The following is a 19,181-nucleotide window of genomic DNA, read 5'->3' as shown; positions in this document are numbered from 1 at the left end:
TAAAATTCCTCTTGCAAATTTAAACTAAGGAGCTACTGTCTGATCTGGCATTTCAGTGATTGAAGGATGAGCTGAAGTGTCATCAAGGTCAATTCTTAGAGGTTCAGCATAGTTGCCATACCGTTCTGGTAACTCAGGAATGTAGAAACCACCTAGAAGGTATGGGAACACACAAGAGGAATCATTCCAGTGCCAACCCATGACTCAGTTTCCGTCAGTTAAGGACTTTCACCTTTTCGAAGGTCTACTAAGACATGGTTCTTCGGTCTACTGTAAGCCAGGTAACTTATTTTGAAGGCATGCTCGAAAGCCGTGTTGTTCTTTGTGTAACATGTGGAACCATTTTCACAGAATTTCACGCAGTGTAAGTGTTTGACAGCATAAGTATTACTTGCAATAAGCCAGTGTTCGTAGTAATCATGAACAGTATGTCAGGGATGGGAAGCCAGCATGGCCAAAAGGTAGGGATGATGGGAGATGTAGGCCATCTATATCTGGAGGGTCACTGGTTCCCCATCCCTGCTTCTGGTGATCCATTCGCACCACATTGTTTTTGTGCTATCAGAACAGTGCGTGGTAAGAGTTATGGGGAGACAATGATCATACTGCTCCTGTAACATATCGACCCCAACATGACTTAAGATGCCTAATGGTGCAATAAACCCTGTGAATCATGCAAGATAAAACTAATGAAAGCATGAGGGAAGCAGATCAATTGCCCAGGAGAAGTCAGCTGGACTGCATGTGTTCTAAATGGTCACAAAAACACGATTTTAAAAACCTGTGGTTCAAGGCTCTGAAATGTCACACACAGACTGATATGTGCAGGAATGGGCATAACAGTTCTACGACACAATGGCTATTTCTGACAAAGGAACTTCAAACTCAGGATAGACTGAGTTATGATTAAGTTCATTTTTGCAAGGAATGACGATATACAACGGTCTGTCACCTTGATGTTCTACGGCACTGAAATGATCACAGTGAAGTTTTACCACACTGAAGCTTTCCAGATAGTCATTCCATACTGTCAACACATGGGAGAAATAATAGAAGGTGAAACCAAATGGAAGATGAAATCAGTTGTGTTATTTCCTTTAAAGCCACAGCCAGCACTATAGAGCAGAGGATTTCAATTTTCACTGTTGTACACCTGCTTTCCTAAGGCAAGGCACCATTGACAGCAACCCCAAAATAATTAAGACATTAGAAAGACAAGCATCTTGGTTTCCAGCATGTTTTTTCATCCCAACTATTGTGGTAGGCAAGCTAAACACACACACACACACACACAGAGAGAGAGAGAAAGAGAGAGACAGAGAGAGAGAGAGAGAGAGAGAGAGAGAGAGTTTTCAATAACTATGAGAGTCTTAAGGCCCTCTAGAAATGGACCCAGTTAATCCCCAACCTCTGGAAGAAGAAGCTAAGATACTGGGGGAAAGGAAAAGCTGATAGACCAACTTTGGGCTGCCTACTGACTATCTATTATTGGGGGGGAAATGCTGGACTAAAGAGGGGCAGGGTAGGATGGTTCAGCAAATTCTGTGTGTTGTAAATCTGGAGAGATTTACTAACATTAAAGAGGAAACGTAAATTTTAAAATACATTATTAGTTTTTTAAAAAGAACCCTATCAATGTGATCTTTTTATTTCAGAAAAAGCTAAGTTATAAAACAATGCAGTCTATATTTTACAATGGCTGTTGTAAAATGTGTGCTTGCCTAGTCACTGATGATAAAGAACGGAAGCACATAAAAAAATTCTTTAGGCCAGGCAAGTCTATATTATTCAGATATGCAAAGTATCTGTGCTTTTTTTCCTCTTTCATTTTTGTTAACAAACTGATATTATGCTGCTTGAATAGAATGGAATATCATATTAGGTACTGATTACATTATAGACCTCATAAATAGCTTGAGAAAAGAGGCTGCATAAAACTTTAAATATTTCTCTCTCTCTCTCTCTCTCTCTCTCTCTCTCTCTCTCTCTCTCCCTCCCCCCCCCCCAGACAGAAAAGGCTTACAGCTCCTGAAAGTAGAGCTTACATGGCTATTACAAGGAATCACTGCATCTCTGAAAGTGTTTACAATTGTCAGACATCCTTAAAAGCATTAGGTGTTTTTCTTCATCCTTTGTGTTAGGACAAGCGACAACCAAATGAGCAGATATTGGCCTGGCCTGTTTGTTATCTGCTTTTCTACACTTGTACAAAAGACTATAAAGGACAAGGCACAACAATAAGAAGAGCTCTGCTGGATTAGAACAAAGACCTATGTCAGCCAGTATCCAGTTTCCTATAGAGGTCAATCAGATACCTATGGCAAGCCAAAAGTAGAACTTGGTTGCAAGACCACTGTCCCACCTGCGTTTCCCAACAACTGGAATATTCAGCGTCATACTGCCTCTGATTCTGGAGTTATTATAACCAAAATGACTAGTAGCCCTCTATAACCATTGTCCTCCATGAATATGTCATATCCTCCATTAAAGCCATCAATGTTAGTGGCCTTCACCACAGCTTGTCTTAGCTGTGAAAGGATTACTTCCTAGATCTCCCATCATTGATTCACTGGGTTCCAGTACTTTAAAAGAGAGAGATAAAATCTCTCTGCCCACATTGTTCAAACTATACATAATTTTGTACACCTCTATCAAATCTCCTCACTCACTCTTTTTATAAACTACAAAGTCAGAACATTTCTCACAGAGGAGTTGATCCAACCCCCAGTTTAGTTTGCCCTTTTTCTGCACCTTCACATTCTACAATATCATTGTTGAAATAGGGCAAACAGAATGGCACACAGTATACCCAGAATAGTTATGCCATATATTTGTATAAAGACATTATCATATTGGCAGTTTTCTTTTTCGTCCCTTACATTGGCATGGATTTCATCTTATCCACAGATGCTATAAACATTTTCATTCCATCATAACCCCCAATATTGGTTAGGCAGGACATATTTTCTCTAGCCATGATTATTGCACCTCAACAAGACTTGTTCTGCTGTATGCTTGGTAATTTTATATTTAATCATGCTTTCAACCCAGAATAGATATTAAGCTAACTGACCAACAATTTCCTGGAGATCCCTCCTCTGCTGACCCCTCTTTTAAAAACTGGTGTTACACTGGTCAACTTCCAGTCCTCAGGTACAGAATAATATTAGGGAAAGGTTCCTTTTTCTTTTTAGAAGATCAACAGTTTTACTTCTGAGTTTTGTTTTGTTTTAAGAACTAACAGGGAGATACAATCTGCTAACTTCCTTCAGTTAAACAAATTTAACTACTCCGTACATGTAAGCAGTGGCATCACGGGGGGGGGGGGGCAGTACGCCCCGGGTTCCATGTCTGCGGGGGTGACAAGAAGGCACCCTGTGGGGGCTCCCGACGGTGGAGCAGCCATCACGCCGCCGCAGCTGCCTTTGGAGGATCCTCAGTTACGGCTGCAGCCACAAGCAGAGGATCCCGGAACCAGCAGCAAACTGCTAAGTACAGCACATGTGCGGCGTCGCATGCATGCGCTGTATGCAGCGACACTGCACATGCGCTGTATAGCGGTTTGCTGCCGGCACTGCTCCAGCGTTGTGCAGTGCTGGGATCCCTCCATCACCGCTACAGCCATTGTGCTGCTGCAGCTGCCACGAGCAGAGGATCCCAGCCGGCAGCAAACCGCTATACATGCGCCCTACGTAGTGACGCCCGCCCCGGGTGTCACCACGCCTTCCTTCTCCCCTGCATGTAAGTGAAATTAGCATCAAGCTACAATTGTGGTTATTTCTCTCCTCCTACCTGAGTAGTGTCTAATGTTGCAGAGGTTACTCACCATGCATCATAAATAAGGAAGGGGAGGAACTGCAAGAGAAATAATTTTTTGACTATGTTTGAGTCAGTTTCACATACTAATCTACCATAAAACTGCTATGAAATTATACAAAAAAAAATATTGTTTAATGCTTGTGAAGCTGTAAATAAAAGGACATCCATTTGTCATTGAGAACTGGCCAAAGAATGCCAAGTTCACCAGCTAGCTAGAAATCAAATCAAACATTATGCCATACAGTTCCTCCTTCCTCTGTCCAGTTGTACAGCTGTTCTCTCTGCAGCATCACTTTGAACAACTAAGCAATCCCAAAGGTGTCTGCATGATAGCTGTGCTTTTTATTCTTTTAAGAGACAATATTTTTAATATAAAGAACTGCCCTACAGCCAGGTTGTCCCCTGTAACCCAGTACTGTCCACTCTGATAGGCAGTGCTTCTCATGCACAGGACTTGCTAGAACCTGCTACTCAAAAGTTTAAGTAAAAAAGCAGATAGAAGAGGAGGGTCACTTTCCTCTTATGATTGCCCTTGTAGTCAGAGAAACCTCTTACCTAGACGAGAACATAGGTAACCTATCACACTCTTCACCAACCTGCTGCCCTCCAGATGCTTTTGATTACAACTCCAATCAGTCCCAGCATCATGCAGCTGCACTGGCTTGGGCTGATGGGAACTGTAGTCCAAAGCATTTGGGGGGCACCAGCTTGGAGAAGACTTGCCTATCCTAACTAAGGCAGTACTTTTCTACAGTGGTACCTCCAGTTACAAACTTAATTCATTCCGGAGGTCTGTTCTTAACCTGAAACCATTCTTAACATGAGGCACCCTTTCGCTAATGGGGCCTCCCGCTGCCGCCGGACTTCCGCTCACATCCCAGGACAAAGTTCACAACCAGGAGCATCTACTTCTGGGTTAACGGAGCTTGTTACCCGAAGCATTCATAAGGAGGATGGTACGTAACCCAAGGTTCCACTGTAATTTGAATTATAGTGATTTCAGAAATGCATACAGTGCACAAAACTCCTTGAAGCTATGTCTGTTCTCCATATTTATAGAGAACTCTATACCTGCTGGAAAAATGCAAGTTCAACTCTGCAGACTAAAAAGGGTGTGAATTTAGAAGCTTCGTTATTGGGGCCCTACTCTCCAAACATCCACCGTAAGTAATAAGTCACCAAATCATGCTGTTATGATAATTGGGTCAACAGCCAAGTGCTACATATCAAGCCTACTGACTTACTCAACTGCATTTTGCACTAATGATCCTCCTTGCCAAGACATTGTAAGGACCCATATTTGTGGCATGCACTTAACAAGATTCGCTCTGTGCCAGCTAGAATGACTCAAATTACTCAGCAAATGTGGCTAGAAACTGGGTTAAATGAGACGTGGCACACTGGGTCCAATATCCTTTCAGGGATACTTCAGTAACCAGGCAAAGTTATTAGAAATTGCTTCACCAATGAGCAGCAACATGTGACATGTAATAGCTCTCTCTCTTCCTTGCCATTCATCTTACAGCTTCAGGGTGATCAAACCTACCTGCTGCCAGCTCTATATGCAAGTTAACTGCAAGTGGGATACTTCCCCCCACACCCGTTACTGAAGTCCACAGGACTACCAGCTCCTGCTGCTCCACCAGATGAACTCTTATTATCGCTGTGCTCTGGTGTGCCCAACCAGATTCTTACTCAGTTGAACTCGGCAAGGAGCACTGCAGGGAAAGTACTTGTGCTTAGAAGCTCAGCACTAATAGACTTCTGCTACAGCTGCCAGCCTGGTTCAAAGACAGGCGAATAAAAAGTCAGTCCAAAGAAACAAACAGCAGAGAAGTGCCAAAAAATTAAGGGTTTGGAGGAGAAATTGAATGCACAAAGAGGCCTTAAGCCAAGGAAAAGACCAGCATGGGAGGAATAAGGAACAGGTGCACAAAGGAGAGTGTTGCTTCTCCTCATAGATTTTCTGTCATATAGGAAGGATAAAAATAGTCATTGAAATAGGAGACAAAGAAAAATTTCCCCCTCCCAAAGGTAACCCATAATCTGCAGCCATGTAATGGCCTACTAAAACTATATTTGTATCAGATTGTCAACATGTATTACACTCATCAAGATCAGAGATTATTCATACTCTCCACTACTATGGTCTAAAACTACAGGGATTAGATAATACGATTTTGCATAGTGCTAAAAGCTGACAGTACTAATTTAGAGTGCATTTTCCTGACTCTACAATCTCATCTTGAGGTTCACCCACCCACCTGGTTAGGGAGTCCTGCAGCGCGTGTGCCATATTCCATTGTGCGCTAGTGAGTCATTCTCAGTTTCCTTTATGCGTTTCTGTCTTGGGTACTGGATAAACTTCTATCGGGGTGCTTGAAGTCTAATGTTACCATTTTAGGTGACTGAATTAGAAGAGTATTGTGATGTTTCTTAGCTCAGTGATTCTGCTGTCAAATGTGATTCTGCTGCCCTGCAGTTGGGTGCATGTGCAACAAGTTATTTCAGACAACCCAAAACTATGGTAAAAGACAACAGTGAAAAAACAGAAGGAATATTATACTTTGATTATTGGGGAGGGTGGGCAGACAGAGACTACAGGCAGAAAGGTTAAATGGCATGCTCTGCTCAGGCCAAGGGAGAAGGTGGGAAAACGGTAGCATCTCTCTCTCTCTCTGTAATCAATGGATAAGGTCCCAAGCACTGCAAGACTGTACCCATCTCTTTACTAAACTAGGGGGTGGAAGTGGGATAGAGGGAGAAGGCCAATATATTTTTGGTCAAAGCAAGTAGTCTTCATTCAGGCAATCACAAACCTGGTCAGGAGCAAAATCTGTAGCTACAAGACTGGAAGAAATAATGGAAGTGTCTATTGGCTTACCTGTGGTGGATAAGATCACATACCAAATTTGTTCCCACTAGTGATGTGAAGTGCGAATATTCTCGAGAATGCCTCTAGAGAATATTCTCCACAAACTGTAAATTCTAATGCAAGAACCAGTTTTACAACCCACATTTAAAAAAAACTACTAAATAAGTTAAGCTGTGATATTGCCAGTGTAAGTAATGAATAATGTTTTTTTTTAATCCAGATACATTACTGGGTATTGTGTCATTCACCATTGGCAGTTCTGAAATGTGAGCTATAGAAAACATTATTTTTTAGTTTTTAAAATGCCATATCTCGCAGATGATCAGTGTGGAACTGAAAGTTCTGTTACCAGTGGAGACGAAGATGGTGACTTATCCTCTTAAGAGTCAATATAAATTTATAAACATTTGAGACTTGTTACTTAAAGCCTATTTTTAAAAATATTTTTTTCTTCCAAAAATGAAGGGGAAATGTGTGTGCATCCTATGGGGCGAATGCAGGCTTTCGCTGAAGTCTGGAGAGCGAGAGGCGTCGGTGTGCACCGACCCCTCTCGCTCGCCAGGCTTCAGGAAGCTATCCGCAAGCCTTGCAAGCCCGGCGGGGGTTCCCGCGGGCGGGTGTCCGTAAGCCTCGCGTGCCCGGTGGGAGGTCCCGTGGGGCGCGCGAGGCTTGGGGCGGCAGCCGCGGCTGGGGGGGGATAATATGTTTTTTATTCATTCCCCCCCCCAAAAAAAACAAGGTGCGTCCTATGGGCCGGTGCGCCCTATAGGACGAAAAATACAGTATGTTGTGTGTTGCCTTACTTGTCTAAGCAGATAGTAATTTGCATTTCTGATGTTATGCAACTTGTCATTACTGATTATTTGTGTTTTATTCTCTGGAAATAATAGCATTTATTTTAAACTTTTTATTGGTTTTATTAGTATTGCACCAAAAATACTGTACGATATAGATATGCTTATTAAAGAACATATTCATGTAGTGGACCTGAGTTTTTATATATATATTCCTTTTACTTTAAAAGCTACATCTGATACATACACGACATAATTAGAATTCAAAGTTGATGGTAAATATATGGTTAGTTGCAGGCTTAGTGATTAACGTGAGCCATTCACATTGAATTTTCAATTTCAAGTTTGGTGCAAAAAATCAAAGAATGTGAATTCACTGCATTGCCCCATTGAATAAAAGTACAGTGGTACCTCAGGTTAAGAACTTAATTCGTTCTGGAGGTCCATTCTTAACCTGAAACTGTTCTTAACCTGAGGTACCACTTTAGCTAACAGGGCCTCCCACTGCTGCCATGCAATTTCTGTTCTCATCCTGAAGCAAAGTTCTTAACCTGAGGTACTATTTCTGGGTTGGCGGAATCTGTAACCTGAAGCATCTGTAACCCAAGGTACCACTGTATCTGTACAGTTTTTGGTTGCCATCTGAACAAGTTTACCCATGAATAAACATGTATATTAACTAATTATATCATTTTCAATCCATTAAAATGAATATTCTCCTATTTTAAATGAAATTTCTATAATATTCTCATTAATCGAGAATATTTTGGAGAATTTAACATCACTAGTTCCCACATGTGCCTCTCCAAGTAAGATCAAGGGATAAGAAATGGATTGGGTGAACTGGTAGGGGAACTTAAGGAAGCAGGGCCACCACTCTGGGGCAGAACATTTGCCTTCCATGCAAAAGGTTGTCTCCAGCATCTTCAGGTAGGGCTGGGAGAAAAGCCCTGGTGAAATCCTAGAAAGCCACTGCAGGCCAGTCAGCTAGATGGGCTAATAATTTTGTTCAATATAAGGCAGCTTTCTATGTTCCTGTGCAGGCCTATTTGGTTGCTGTGTAGAATTACGGTATATCTCAATGAGCCCAGCCAAAGATTCTGCCTCATATAACAAGATTTTGTATGTATCAAGACGAGCAGGAGATGTATGTTGTGAGAGAAAGCCTTTCCTCCTACCAGAGGGGAGGTGTTGTGAGCAGGAGCCGTTCCCGCATCAGCAGGGGGGCGTATTTGGCCCCCTGCATCACTTTCCCAGCTGCTGTGCCGTGCCCGTCAGGCCAGCCAAAAGGGTTGGCTTGGGGGCGGGCTCTAGCCGCATTCAAGCGGCCACGGCAGCCCTGTGCCTCATTCTGCTGCGCGGGGTGGGGTCATATACAGATTGTTTGATCCAATGCCTAAGCCAATACCACTCACATGCTGTAACCAATAAAGTTGTGGCCTTCTTTAACCTAAAATACATGTGTCCTTGTGTCTTATTTATCCCTACGTGGGTGGCGTGTCCTCGACTCACAAGGGTTAGAAACCAGTGGCGTAGCGTGGGTTGTCGGCACCCGGGGCAAGGCAAGTAATTTGCGCCCCCTAACCCGTGGATTTGCGTCCCCTAACCCTAACCCCCAGATGTTGCACCCGGTGCGGCCGGCCCCCCTGCACCCCCCACACTACGCCACTGTTAGAAACATTAGCTGTCATCTCTGGTCTAGGATAGTCTTGGCTCGACAGAAACGGAACTGAAGAGATCTTGAGTTTTCTACCTCTTTGCTTTACGGTGCTTTGTCCCCAATTCTAAAAATCAGGTCTGCGTGGCTAATTCTCCATACATCATTCAAGCTGCATTAAAAGTTTCAGTGCTGCTTTGAGAGGATTCCATGGTGATGAAACTGTGAAAAGCCAGAACACCAGGAATGCTGAAGTCACCTAAGGATCCTGTGGGTGTGAAATTGTAGGCAATTACATCTGATCACTGTGTCAGACATTGCTGCTGAATTTATTCAAATTTGCTATAGAAATTGTTTTGAAGTACTTCAGAATACCAAGAGCCCTGATTAAAGCAAATTGTGTCTACAATATGCAAGGCTGCGGGAAGAGAATCTAGTCCAACAAGAGTTGTACATGATTAGAAAATGTCAAACACCAGAACAACAACAACAAATTAAAGAAATGAAGTATCTCAGAAAAATACTGCTCCTGAGTTTCAAAGTCTTCTGGAAGACAGTCACTAGCAACCGACTCAGGACAGGTGAGAGCAAAATGGAATTATGTAAATGGGACCCATAATGAAGATGAGGACAAATTGTGTTGACCAAGTTAAAACTATTTTTTGCAGGAGGTGGTATAATCTGACAATGTTATATATTGGTGTCCAGGGGAGAAGATTCCTGAAAAAGAAGTACAGTGCTGCATTTTAAAATATTGAATGTTTAGGAGATGGGGCACAGAGAACATCCTTTTCCACAGAAAATATTCCATTTTCAGTCCTTGGCATCTCCAAACTGGGCTGGAAAGACTCCCCTCCGAAACTCTGGAGAGCTGCTAGCAGCCATTGTAGAGTAGACAATACTAAGTTTCAATGAACTCAGTATGTATGGATATGAATATGAATGGAGGTATCAGCTGTAAGCCCATATAATCACAGTTCTACTTAACAACTAAGTAAAACAACAGCTTCATCGTCACCTGCACCAGCCCTCAACTTCTGACACTCAAGATTAGATGGTATTTCTTGATCCTTACAACCTATTTGACAGTGATCCTGTCCAACTTGCAGCACTGACTCTGCCTCAATAGGCTGCACAAAAGCTAGAATTATAAGATGGTCCAAAGTAAAGCAGGGAACAAATCATCCATCAATTTTGCCTCCTCACAAAGGCCGTTGTTGATAGCTGCTTTATTCAAAGTTGCTGCCACCCACCATGGATACTGGACAAACAGCACAGAGAAGCAACATAATCAGGTTTAGGTTTCTGTGGGCTCTTAGCAAGATAGCACAAATGAAACTACAACCTCTCATATGCTGTTCTTGTCTGAAATGTTAAAAAATCATGTTATCACAAGGGATTCTGCAGCATGATCTTACTTAATATGGGGATCTGAGCAGATCAGAAGTAGCATGTGCTGTTTCCTGACTATGAAGGTGGGCAACTATTGTCCCCATCTTCAAAAGGGGGCAGGGATAAGACCCAGGTAACTACCAGCTTGTAAGCTTGACAGTGATACCAGGAAAGGTCCTAGAACAGATAAATTACACAGTCAGTTTGTGAGCACTTAGAAAAGCTGTGATTATTAAGTCCTAGTATAGATTTCTCAAAAACAAGTCATGCCAGTCGAATCTCATTTTTTTTCTTTTGCTTTTTTTGATAGAGTTACAAGCTTGGTGGGTCAAGGGAATGCTGTGGACATGAGTCATGGATTCGAACACCACATTGAGCAAAGGATTCCTGCATTGCAGGGTGTTGGACTAGATGACCCTTGTGGTCCCTTCCAACGCTACACTTCTATGATTCTATGCTTCTGCCGATGGGTCAGGACTCGGAAATTGTTGCATCCAGTGGGGCACAGCCTTCCCACTCAAACTGTCAAGCAATTAAAAAAAATCCTCAATATCTCAAAGCCAACCACTTTTCCTTGTCCCCTGTCCCCCCCCCCCAATTTTCTACTTGCACAGAAGCCTGTAGACGTATTTCTGTTAAACTCCCGTTCTCTTGCCTATCAGCTCTCTGCAGCACTTTGTCAATCCTACTTCAAAAGTATAACTATGGCAAAGAGGCATGTCTCATGTGCATCTAGGCAGAAAAACCATGTGACCAATCAGACTGCTGGGAAGTCAGTCCTGATAGGAAGACTCTTACTTCATTTGTTGTTAATGGTGCCTGTTCAGCACAGCCACTATAGAAGATATTGAAGGAGTCAGAACTGCTTCCAAAACAGCATTAGCCTAGCATGTTTAGAGCTGTTTCCCTGAAGGCAAGAGAAGCAACAGGTTTCCTACTTTAAGGAACTCCACAACACCCATGGTATTTGTTTTGTGACCTTGCTAGAGAGAAAGAGCAAGCAAGCTCTCTGTAATAAATATCTACTGTTCTACTTAATCATTCTGCCTCTTTTTAAATTGGGGAATTGGGAGGCAAATAGTGGTTGGCTTGTGTATGTGTTGGAACATACTCTGTATTAACTATTTCCCTCAAATTATTGAATGCATAGGAATGAATAAAATGCTGTCACTATATTTCCAGTTTGTTCTTAGTAAGTTTGTCAGTGAACTTCTAAAGTGAGACATTTGAGCTCTGTGCCTGTCTGGACACGACTCTGCAATAGTCCCCAAACCTGGAAGATAGTGTCCCAAATCTCTGATATAATAGAGGCCAATTATGATTAGCCTGGTGTGATGAACTCCACACATGAGCAGAGATTATTACTACTCATTTTCAGAACTGAGCTACACATTATAATTATGTTCTGTTGTGCTCTGATGTGCCCTAGCCCAAATGAAACAATCATTATTATTTTTTTATCTATTGGTTGGAACACTTTGTTCTTTTAATTTAAAAAAATGTTTTGGACAATGCAGAGTTGTTTTTTGGAGGGAAGAAACTGCACGCACCTGAAAGCAAGTTTTTCTCACATTTTAAAAGTTTTTAAGTGTTCAGGGGTTTTTTTGGGGGGGCAACAGATGTGTAGGTTTTAACCACACAATAACTGAAAAGATTAGGTCATGTGGTATGGTGTGATTTCTAAATAAGAGGTATTAAGTCAATCTTGTCTAAGAATCATACTTGGGCCCTCTTACCTTGAAGTTATTTCCCTGTCCCCAAATATGCAGAGAATAACTGAGGGAGGGGGCGTTTTTTAGACAAGAGGAGACAATGCACATGTGTGATTGTATACTTTCCTAAATAAGTGCTATACAAGTTCTACTAAGATGAAAACATTAAGGTTAAAAATAGCAGCTCTACCAAGTAAAAATGTTACCAGCTACCACTGACACCTAAACCATGTAGCAGTTGCAGTGTTAAATAGGCCCTGGGAGCCCAGTGTCCCAAACTCCACTCTGCCATAAAGCTCACTGCATGAGCTTCAGCCAGTCACTGCCTCTCAGCCCAACCTACCTCACAGGGTTGTTTTGAGGATACAGTGTGGAGGAGGAGAGCCATATGTATGTCACCTTCAGCTTCTTGGTGGAGGAAAGGTGGGATAAAAATGCACGGGGGGGGGGGGATAAGCACCAACACAGAACAGAGTTTTGGAGGGAAGAAGATTCAAGAAACACCACCGGGTGTTATTTTATTTTTCAGTTATTCTTATGATTAGGAAGCATCCTGATCCACCTCGGTTTCAAAATGATAATCAAGACTGGCTTTATTTTAAAATGTGCTGTGTGGTGATAAAAACCTTGAAAATTGCCATTAGATTTTATACTGGGCGGAATGGGCATGAACACCAAACAGGCTGATTAGAAGAGACAGCGAAAACTCCCCTTTAAATAATATGCAGAAAGGACAGATCATCCACATACTGATTACCAAACAATACTGTACTTCAAAAGCATGACCACCATTTGAAACCATATTCAGCAGGGCCCCCAGGTAGCCACCTTTATGAAGATGGGAAATTGCTTATTTCACCTGCCAGAAAGGTACCAAGAGCAACTTCATTATCTTTTGCAAGGACCCACAGGCATTTCAATAAAACCTCATGATTGGCCATATGAAAGGCTACTAAAATACCTAATAAAATCAGCATGGATAGTTGACCCCTCTCCACTGCCAGAAGGATAGCATTAAACAAAGATAGGAAAGAATTCAATAGCCATAATGCAATTACAATGGAATGAACATAAAACTGTGCCATCTCTGCTGATGGCTTTACTTTCACAGCAGGATTACAGCTGGCCAAAGCAGGGAAACAAGTTGTTCAAGTGTGCATGTGGCTGGTGCTAAAAGCCCATGTGTTTATGATGATGTCACAATGCAAATTTATGCACAGAACAATCTTAGGCATCCGCAAAACAAAGCAAAAAATCCCATGATTCCCAGTGCACTTTGGTTAGTTTTTCAAGGGCTGCGTGAGCCCAGCTGTGTCTGAGGAGTTATGCAAACATCACATAGGGGAAACTGCATACGAAACTCTATTCTTCTGCAAAGGCATAGATTAGTTAAAACTCTCAAAGCTGGGAAACAGTGATCTAACTGGGAAAGAAGCACACATTCGTAATCATTCATCATCCGCCCTGCCCGCAATGAATTTGACAATACATGTGGCCAAATGGATTTGTCTTACAGTAAAAAGATGGTAAAGGACCCCTGACAGTTAAGTCCAGTCGCAGACGACTCTGGGGTTGCGGCGTTCATCTCACTTTACAGGCTTACTACAATAAAATATACAAAATACAAAATAATTTAAAACCCCCCACCAACAAAAAAGAAAAGAAAAGCATCAGATGAAGTAAACTTCAGTCCATGAGAACTTATGTCATAATAAATTTGATAGTCTTTAAGGTGTCACAAGACTTTGCTGTATTTGGTAATGGCTGTGTCCTAACATCACAATTCCACGGGTGTTGGGGTACCCTGAGTTCAGTGGGACTTGATGTTTGGTCACTGAAGTCACTTTAGGACTGAAGCCTAAAGCAACAGGACATCTTTATTCTGATTGACAAGTAGTAACTCTTTCCCACCACCAGGTAACAATGCTGTTCATTGTCAGTTCATCACCATGTTATGTTCTTTCTGTAGCTGGCAGTGACACAATTCATATATTAGGAATTCTATGTTCTACTGTTGCCTGAGTGCTGGAAGGAAGACTGCTGCTGCAAGGCCCATTTCCACCTGGCCTAGGGGGCAGGGCCCAGACTCCAGAGTGAGCTAAAAGAGGCTCCTGGGTGGCCACTGGGACATTGCTGGAACAATTCTTGGGTTGCGACAACTGGCTAAAATGTTTTAAATGGTTCTAATTTTGGTTCCTCTGTTTTCTTTTTGTCGGGTTAGTGTTGGTTAAATGTTTAGTTGGAGTTGGTGGTTACTTTGAGTATAACTGTAAAATGTTTGTTATTATTGTTATTGGTTTTTATTTATTTATTGGTTTGTTTGTTGCTTGTATAGGATATCTCTTTTTTAATGTTTGATGTTTTGTTGTGTTTTACTTGTTGCAAGCCGCCCAGAGTGGCTGGGGAAACCCAGCCAGATGGGAGGGATATGAATGAAATATGATGATGATGATGATGATGATGATGATGATGCAAAGTAAAAGAGGCATTTTGCCAAAAGCCAACTAAATCCACTCAAGTATTAAAGTCACAGTGCTAACAAGTTGCTTCAAACTTAGCAACTCTGTACTTAATTTCCCCCTAAAATCATCCTGTGCATGTCTACTTGAACATAAATCTCATTAAATTCAACAGGGCTTACTCCCAGGTAAGTGAGTGTATTGCTTTTGGCTACACTGCCCTGTTGTTAAATGATTGCGTCACGTTGCTGCAATACATCATAGTCAATATTACCAGTATTTTTATCTCTCTAGATAAAACATATATGTATATGTTTCTTAGTTTTTTAAAGAATGTATTTTGTCATGAGGAAAGGAGAGTTGTCATAGATCACAAAGTCTGAGAGAAAATAATTACATTTTAAGCAGGGTGCATGCTAATACTGTTTTCACAGAAGAAAATTAGCCCCATTGTGATTTGTCGTCTTGTCTAGGAAGTTATTTATTCCAGCCTTTCTTTTAATGGAGTAAAATCTATTTTGCAAGCTGGCATGTGAGTTGAACTGAATTAATGCAAACCCATTATTTACATTTTGAGATACTTGTCTTTGCTGTGGCAGGGCATATGGGAAAATGTTAACAATTTCACTGGTGTTGACTAACAAATCAAAACTTTCAGGAGGTTTTTTTTAATACCCTGACTAATGGAGATAGATGCCTAACACCGCTCCCCCACTGTTTTGTGTCTCACAGACACAGCATCTGTCTTTTTTGCCATTGGAAAAACAAGATTCATTAATAACGTTGCTTTCAAATGATGTATAGCCGAACATACGTCCTGCAACACAATCCTTCTAGAAAGCAATAATCAGACTACACAAACAACACTCCTAACAAACACAGGGAAATGTCTGGTGGCCATGACCTAGTGCTAAATATATGTTAAAAAAGGAAATTACACACAAACCACATGTGTAACTCTAAACCTCCTTACAAGCTGCTGCAATCCTTTTCTGACATACCTGGGCATAAGACCCATTCATCTTAATAGGACTTACTTCTGACTAGATATGTATAGGGTTGACTATAATATCTGGATTCCACTTGGTTACAATTATTTTGGTTACGTTTTGATTACAGGGATCTACAAGAACTTGGGATTTGCAAGAAGTGGAATGTTGAATATAGTTTCTTTTATTTAATTTTAGCTTAGAACAGTAATTTATATCCCACTTCTCTCCATTAAAATTGGACCCAAGGTAGTTTACAGAAGTAAAAACTTTTTAAAAATATTACACCGCATAACGTTCTGTATAGATCAATAACATACATGTAAAAAACACATGCTACACTGCAAAACTAAATGCACATTACAAAATACAAAAACACAATAGCAAAATCCAGACACCATTATGAGCCTTTAGTTGCTGTATGCATTCAAGTTTATTTAATTTTTTTTTAAAAGGCAGCTTGAAATGTATAGAAAATTACTGAGACTGAAATCCTATACACAATTACCCGGAAGCAGAATTTGTTCAACTCAAATGGAATTACTTCTAATAGAAACATAGAGGCTTCCACTGTAAATCCTCAACAATTGTGCTCTTTAAATTCTGCTTTAAATGCAGGAGCCAGCCAGGTCTTTTCAAAAAGTTCATCAAATGTTGTAGTACCAACAGAAGCAACAAAACAAAACAAAAACAAAGCAAAGCATTGTTCAACTACTGATGCGAAACGCCTGGAAAACTTGTACCAAACTTACCAAGGCAACACGGTTTCCCCCAGGAGGCATGGTTAATCATGAAGCAAATTTGAGATATGAAGGGCTTTCTTTCCTGGTTCCTTGCTACAAGAAGCTTTGTCCTTAAATCCATCTGGTTGTGCCCTGCGCAGCTCAAGACCAGGGGTTTCCTTTTCTGAGAAGGCATATTTCATGTTGGTTTCAGTTTTATAAATGTTTCCCTTGGCTTGCTTTCGCTAGGCCGGCTGCCACTTGTTGCAATGGTAACAGGGGAAGCCAGGATCTGCTTTCTGCTCAGTCGGCTGGAATGAATAATTAACTCCCCCCCCCCACCTCCCCTCATTAGCATTCCATTCAAGCGACACAAATGAAGCAATTCATTTCTCTTTTTTGTCCTCAGAAGCTCACTGGATTAATGAGGGTTATCTAGGAGATAAGGCCCAGGCCTGCTGATTTCATTTAGCCTGATTGGTTAGAAACGGTGTATCCTAAATGCAGGGCCCCATTTGCCCGCATATCAATTTTTGGCTGCTGCATTTTTCAACCTTCTTCTGGCAGGAGATCTTACATTCAGCCAGGGAGGATATCTATCTGGCGGACGCCGCATGAATCTTTCATTTTTGCAACTTTAATATTTTATGCTGGCAGTGTTCTCTGTTTATAGGTGCTTTGTGGAGCCACGTGAAGGACAGGTCTAGCACCAGAAAATGCCCTTATGTAACTTCCTCCTGGCCAATTTGGCACTCCTGCCAGTGAGTTTGCACCACAACTGAATTCACCCCTCCAGCAGCTCACCTGCTGAAAGGTTGGGTAAAAGTGCCTCCACCTTACCTCACTGTGGACATAAACAAACCACTTACTTTTCTGTAAGCTGCTTTGAGACATACAGTGACAAGTGGGGCATACTTGTTTTAAAAAGATATGTAGGATAAATAGGTAGAGGACACAATCTGTATTGGTCTAGTATGCCATCCCCAACGAAATGAATAGGAACAGCCCAAGAGTATACTTGTGTTTTTTAATGCATACTGCATCTGTAATAACAACAAGGCAGTGTGCCTTATATACAGTCAGGCAACCAGTTCATTGAATTACCGTATTTACTGCAATTGGGAAGATCTAGGATATATCTTTCGGACCAAAGATTGAACCTGGGGCCATCACTTTTGCTGCTTCCTTCCAATTTTGGGGTTTTTTCTATATCTTTTCCAGAGGTTTTGCAATCCTCAGGTGCACTAGATCAGAACACTCTGTTCCTTCTGATATTCAGCAAGCCTCATCCCTTGTAATGTTTTCAAGAGCACTGAAGACCAATTTCTTCTCAAAGACCTTCAGTGGTTAAAGCATACTGGGGGGGGGGGGTCTTTGTGTTGTGGGTCTCCTGGATTTTATTGTTGTTTTTGTTGTTTTTACCTTTAGAGCAGCTATGGAATGAAGTTTTAAACTATTTAAATATTTTAAAATATACTGAAAAGTTGCTGTCACTGTCGTTTTAGATAAGAGTTGCAAGTTGCTTTGTGGAAAAGATTTCTTGAAAAGCGGGATATACGTTTATGTGAAGTCATAAAATAAACCAACATTTAATTTCAGAAACCCTGTTTCCTTATATGGGGCCGGGGCAATAGCCGCTGGCTAGAATCAGAGAAGAATCGGGCATGTCAAGAACAGCATCTGAGAGAGTGGAAGAGGAGCTTGGAGGAATCTTAGCAAGTCAAAGGGCATGACACTATGATAGAATCTTGGCAGAGGTGAAACCGAAGAAGAGGAAGAAGGGTGGAACCTAGTAGAATCTAACAGGTCTAGCACAAAGCCAATGACAAATCCTTGGTTTTATTGCCTATGCAGAACCTATATTAACTAGGCCACATATTTGTACATAACAAGAGAAAGAGGAAGGAGCAAAACTTTCAAGCTTTATGGACTTAAATATCTGTTTGCTTGTTTTTAAATCACAACTATGGGGCAAGTGAAATAGCATTGTTTTATACCCCCGTAAAGTAGAGTCTGTAGGACTTTATGATTTCTGCCATAAATGTCAATGGTGATCATCCTATCATCTAAGTACAAATGTTATTACTGAGCACTGAATTCAGGGCCCAGCATGTTCTTAGCACTTATCGCTGCAAATATTTGGAGCACTGCCTGGTGCCATCTCAGAGCCCACACATTGGGGGCAGAAAGAGATATCCAGGGCTGAGGTAAGGCTGTGTAAAACATTTTGCCCTCAGCATGAGGCAAAGTGTTCCTCCTTCATGGGTAGGAGAAGCAGAATGAATTGTGCAAAGTAAGCCAATTTATACAGAACTTCCTTAAAGTAAAATCTGGTGTTTGTTTACTTATTTTGTTAATAATGTATACTGTCTTAAAGGTTGTCAGTGTTCCATTAGCCAGATGTCATCAAATGGCAGAAGAGACAAGAACAATTCCCAGGCTTGGATTCTTCTTCTGAGCAGCCATACACTACTAGAGCCTAGACTGCCACAGCAGCTTTCTCATGCACCCCTCCTTCTGTGCAGGCTTCTGTTTACATTAATTACACAACCAAATCCTTTTAGTGTACAAAAATTGCTTCCTTCTTCCCACAGATGCTTTGGCCACTGTCTAGACAAGGATTTGAGTACACTGATCCTTGTGTTTACCACTACTCCAGCATTAACGTTGTGCAATGCTGTTTTTGTCTTCATGTGCATCATACATGAAAAACAAATGTCTTTGCAAGGATGGGCAGAAGGGAGATAGTGGTGGGTTGCTGG

At 41.4% G+C, this 19,181-nt stretch overlaps 1 protein-coding gene and 1 long non-coding RNA gene across 3 annotated transcripts in view; one reads left to right on the top strand and one right to left on the bottom strand.

The window, feature by feature from the left end:
• Positions 1-19,181, bottom strand: part of LOC310845729 ((E2-independent) E3 ubiquitin-conjugating enzyme FATS) — a 141,956-nt gene that overhangs the window by 74,263 nt on the left and 48,512 nt on the right. The window contains exon 1 of one of the 2 annotated variants that reach the window (XM_083741247.1): positions 16,450-17,113. The exons of the other annotated variant lie outside the window; for it this stretch is intronic. Within the exon in view, the coding sequence (XP_083597373.1) occupies positions 16,450-16,615 (166 nt within the window). The 5' untranslated portion in view covers positions 16,616-17,113. Of the gene's footprint in view, positions 1-16,449; positions 17,114-19,181 lie in introns of those variants that run through there. 2 annotated transcript variants of the gene reach the window in all.
• Positions 14,071-18,237, top strand: LOC310845832. The gene is made up of 2 exons (XR_014564987.1): positions 14,071-14,166; positions 18,019-18,237. It is a non-coding gene; the product is annotated as an uncharacterized lncRNA (long non-coding RNA).

Source organism: Podarcis gaigeae, assembly GCF_964106915.1.
Source record: "Podarcis gaigeae genome assembly, chromosome: 5".
In the NCBI taxonomy this organism is placed as follows: domain Eukaryota; kingdom Metazoa; phylum Chordata; class Lepidosauria; order Squamata; family Lacertidae; genus Podarcis; species Podarcis gaigeae.
This window is presented reverse-complemented; position numbering and strand designations above follow the sequence as displayed.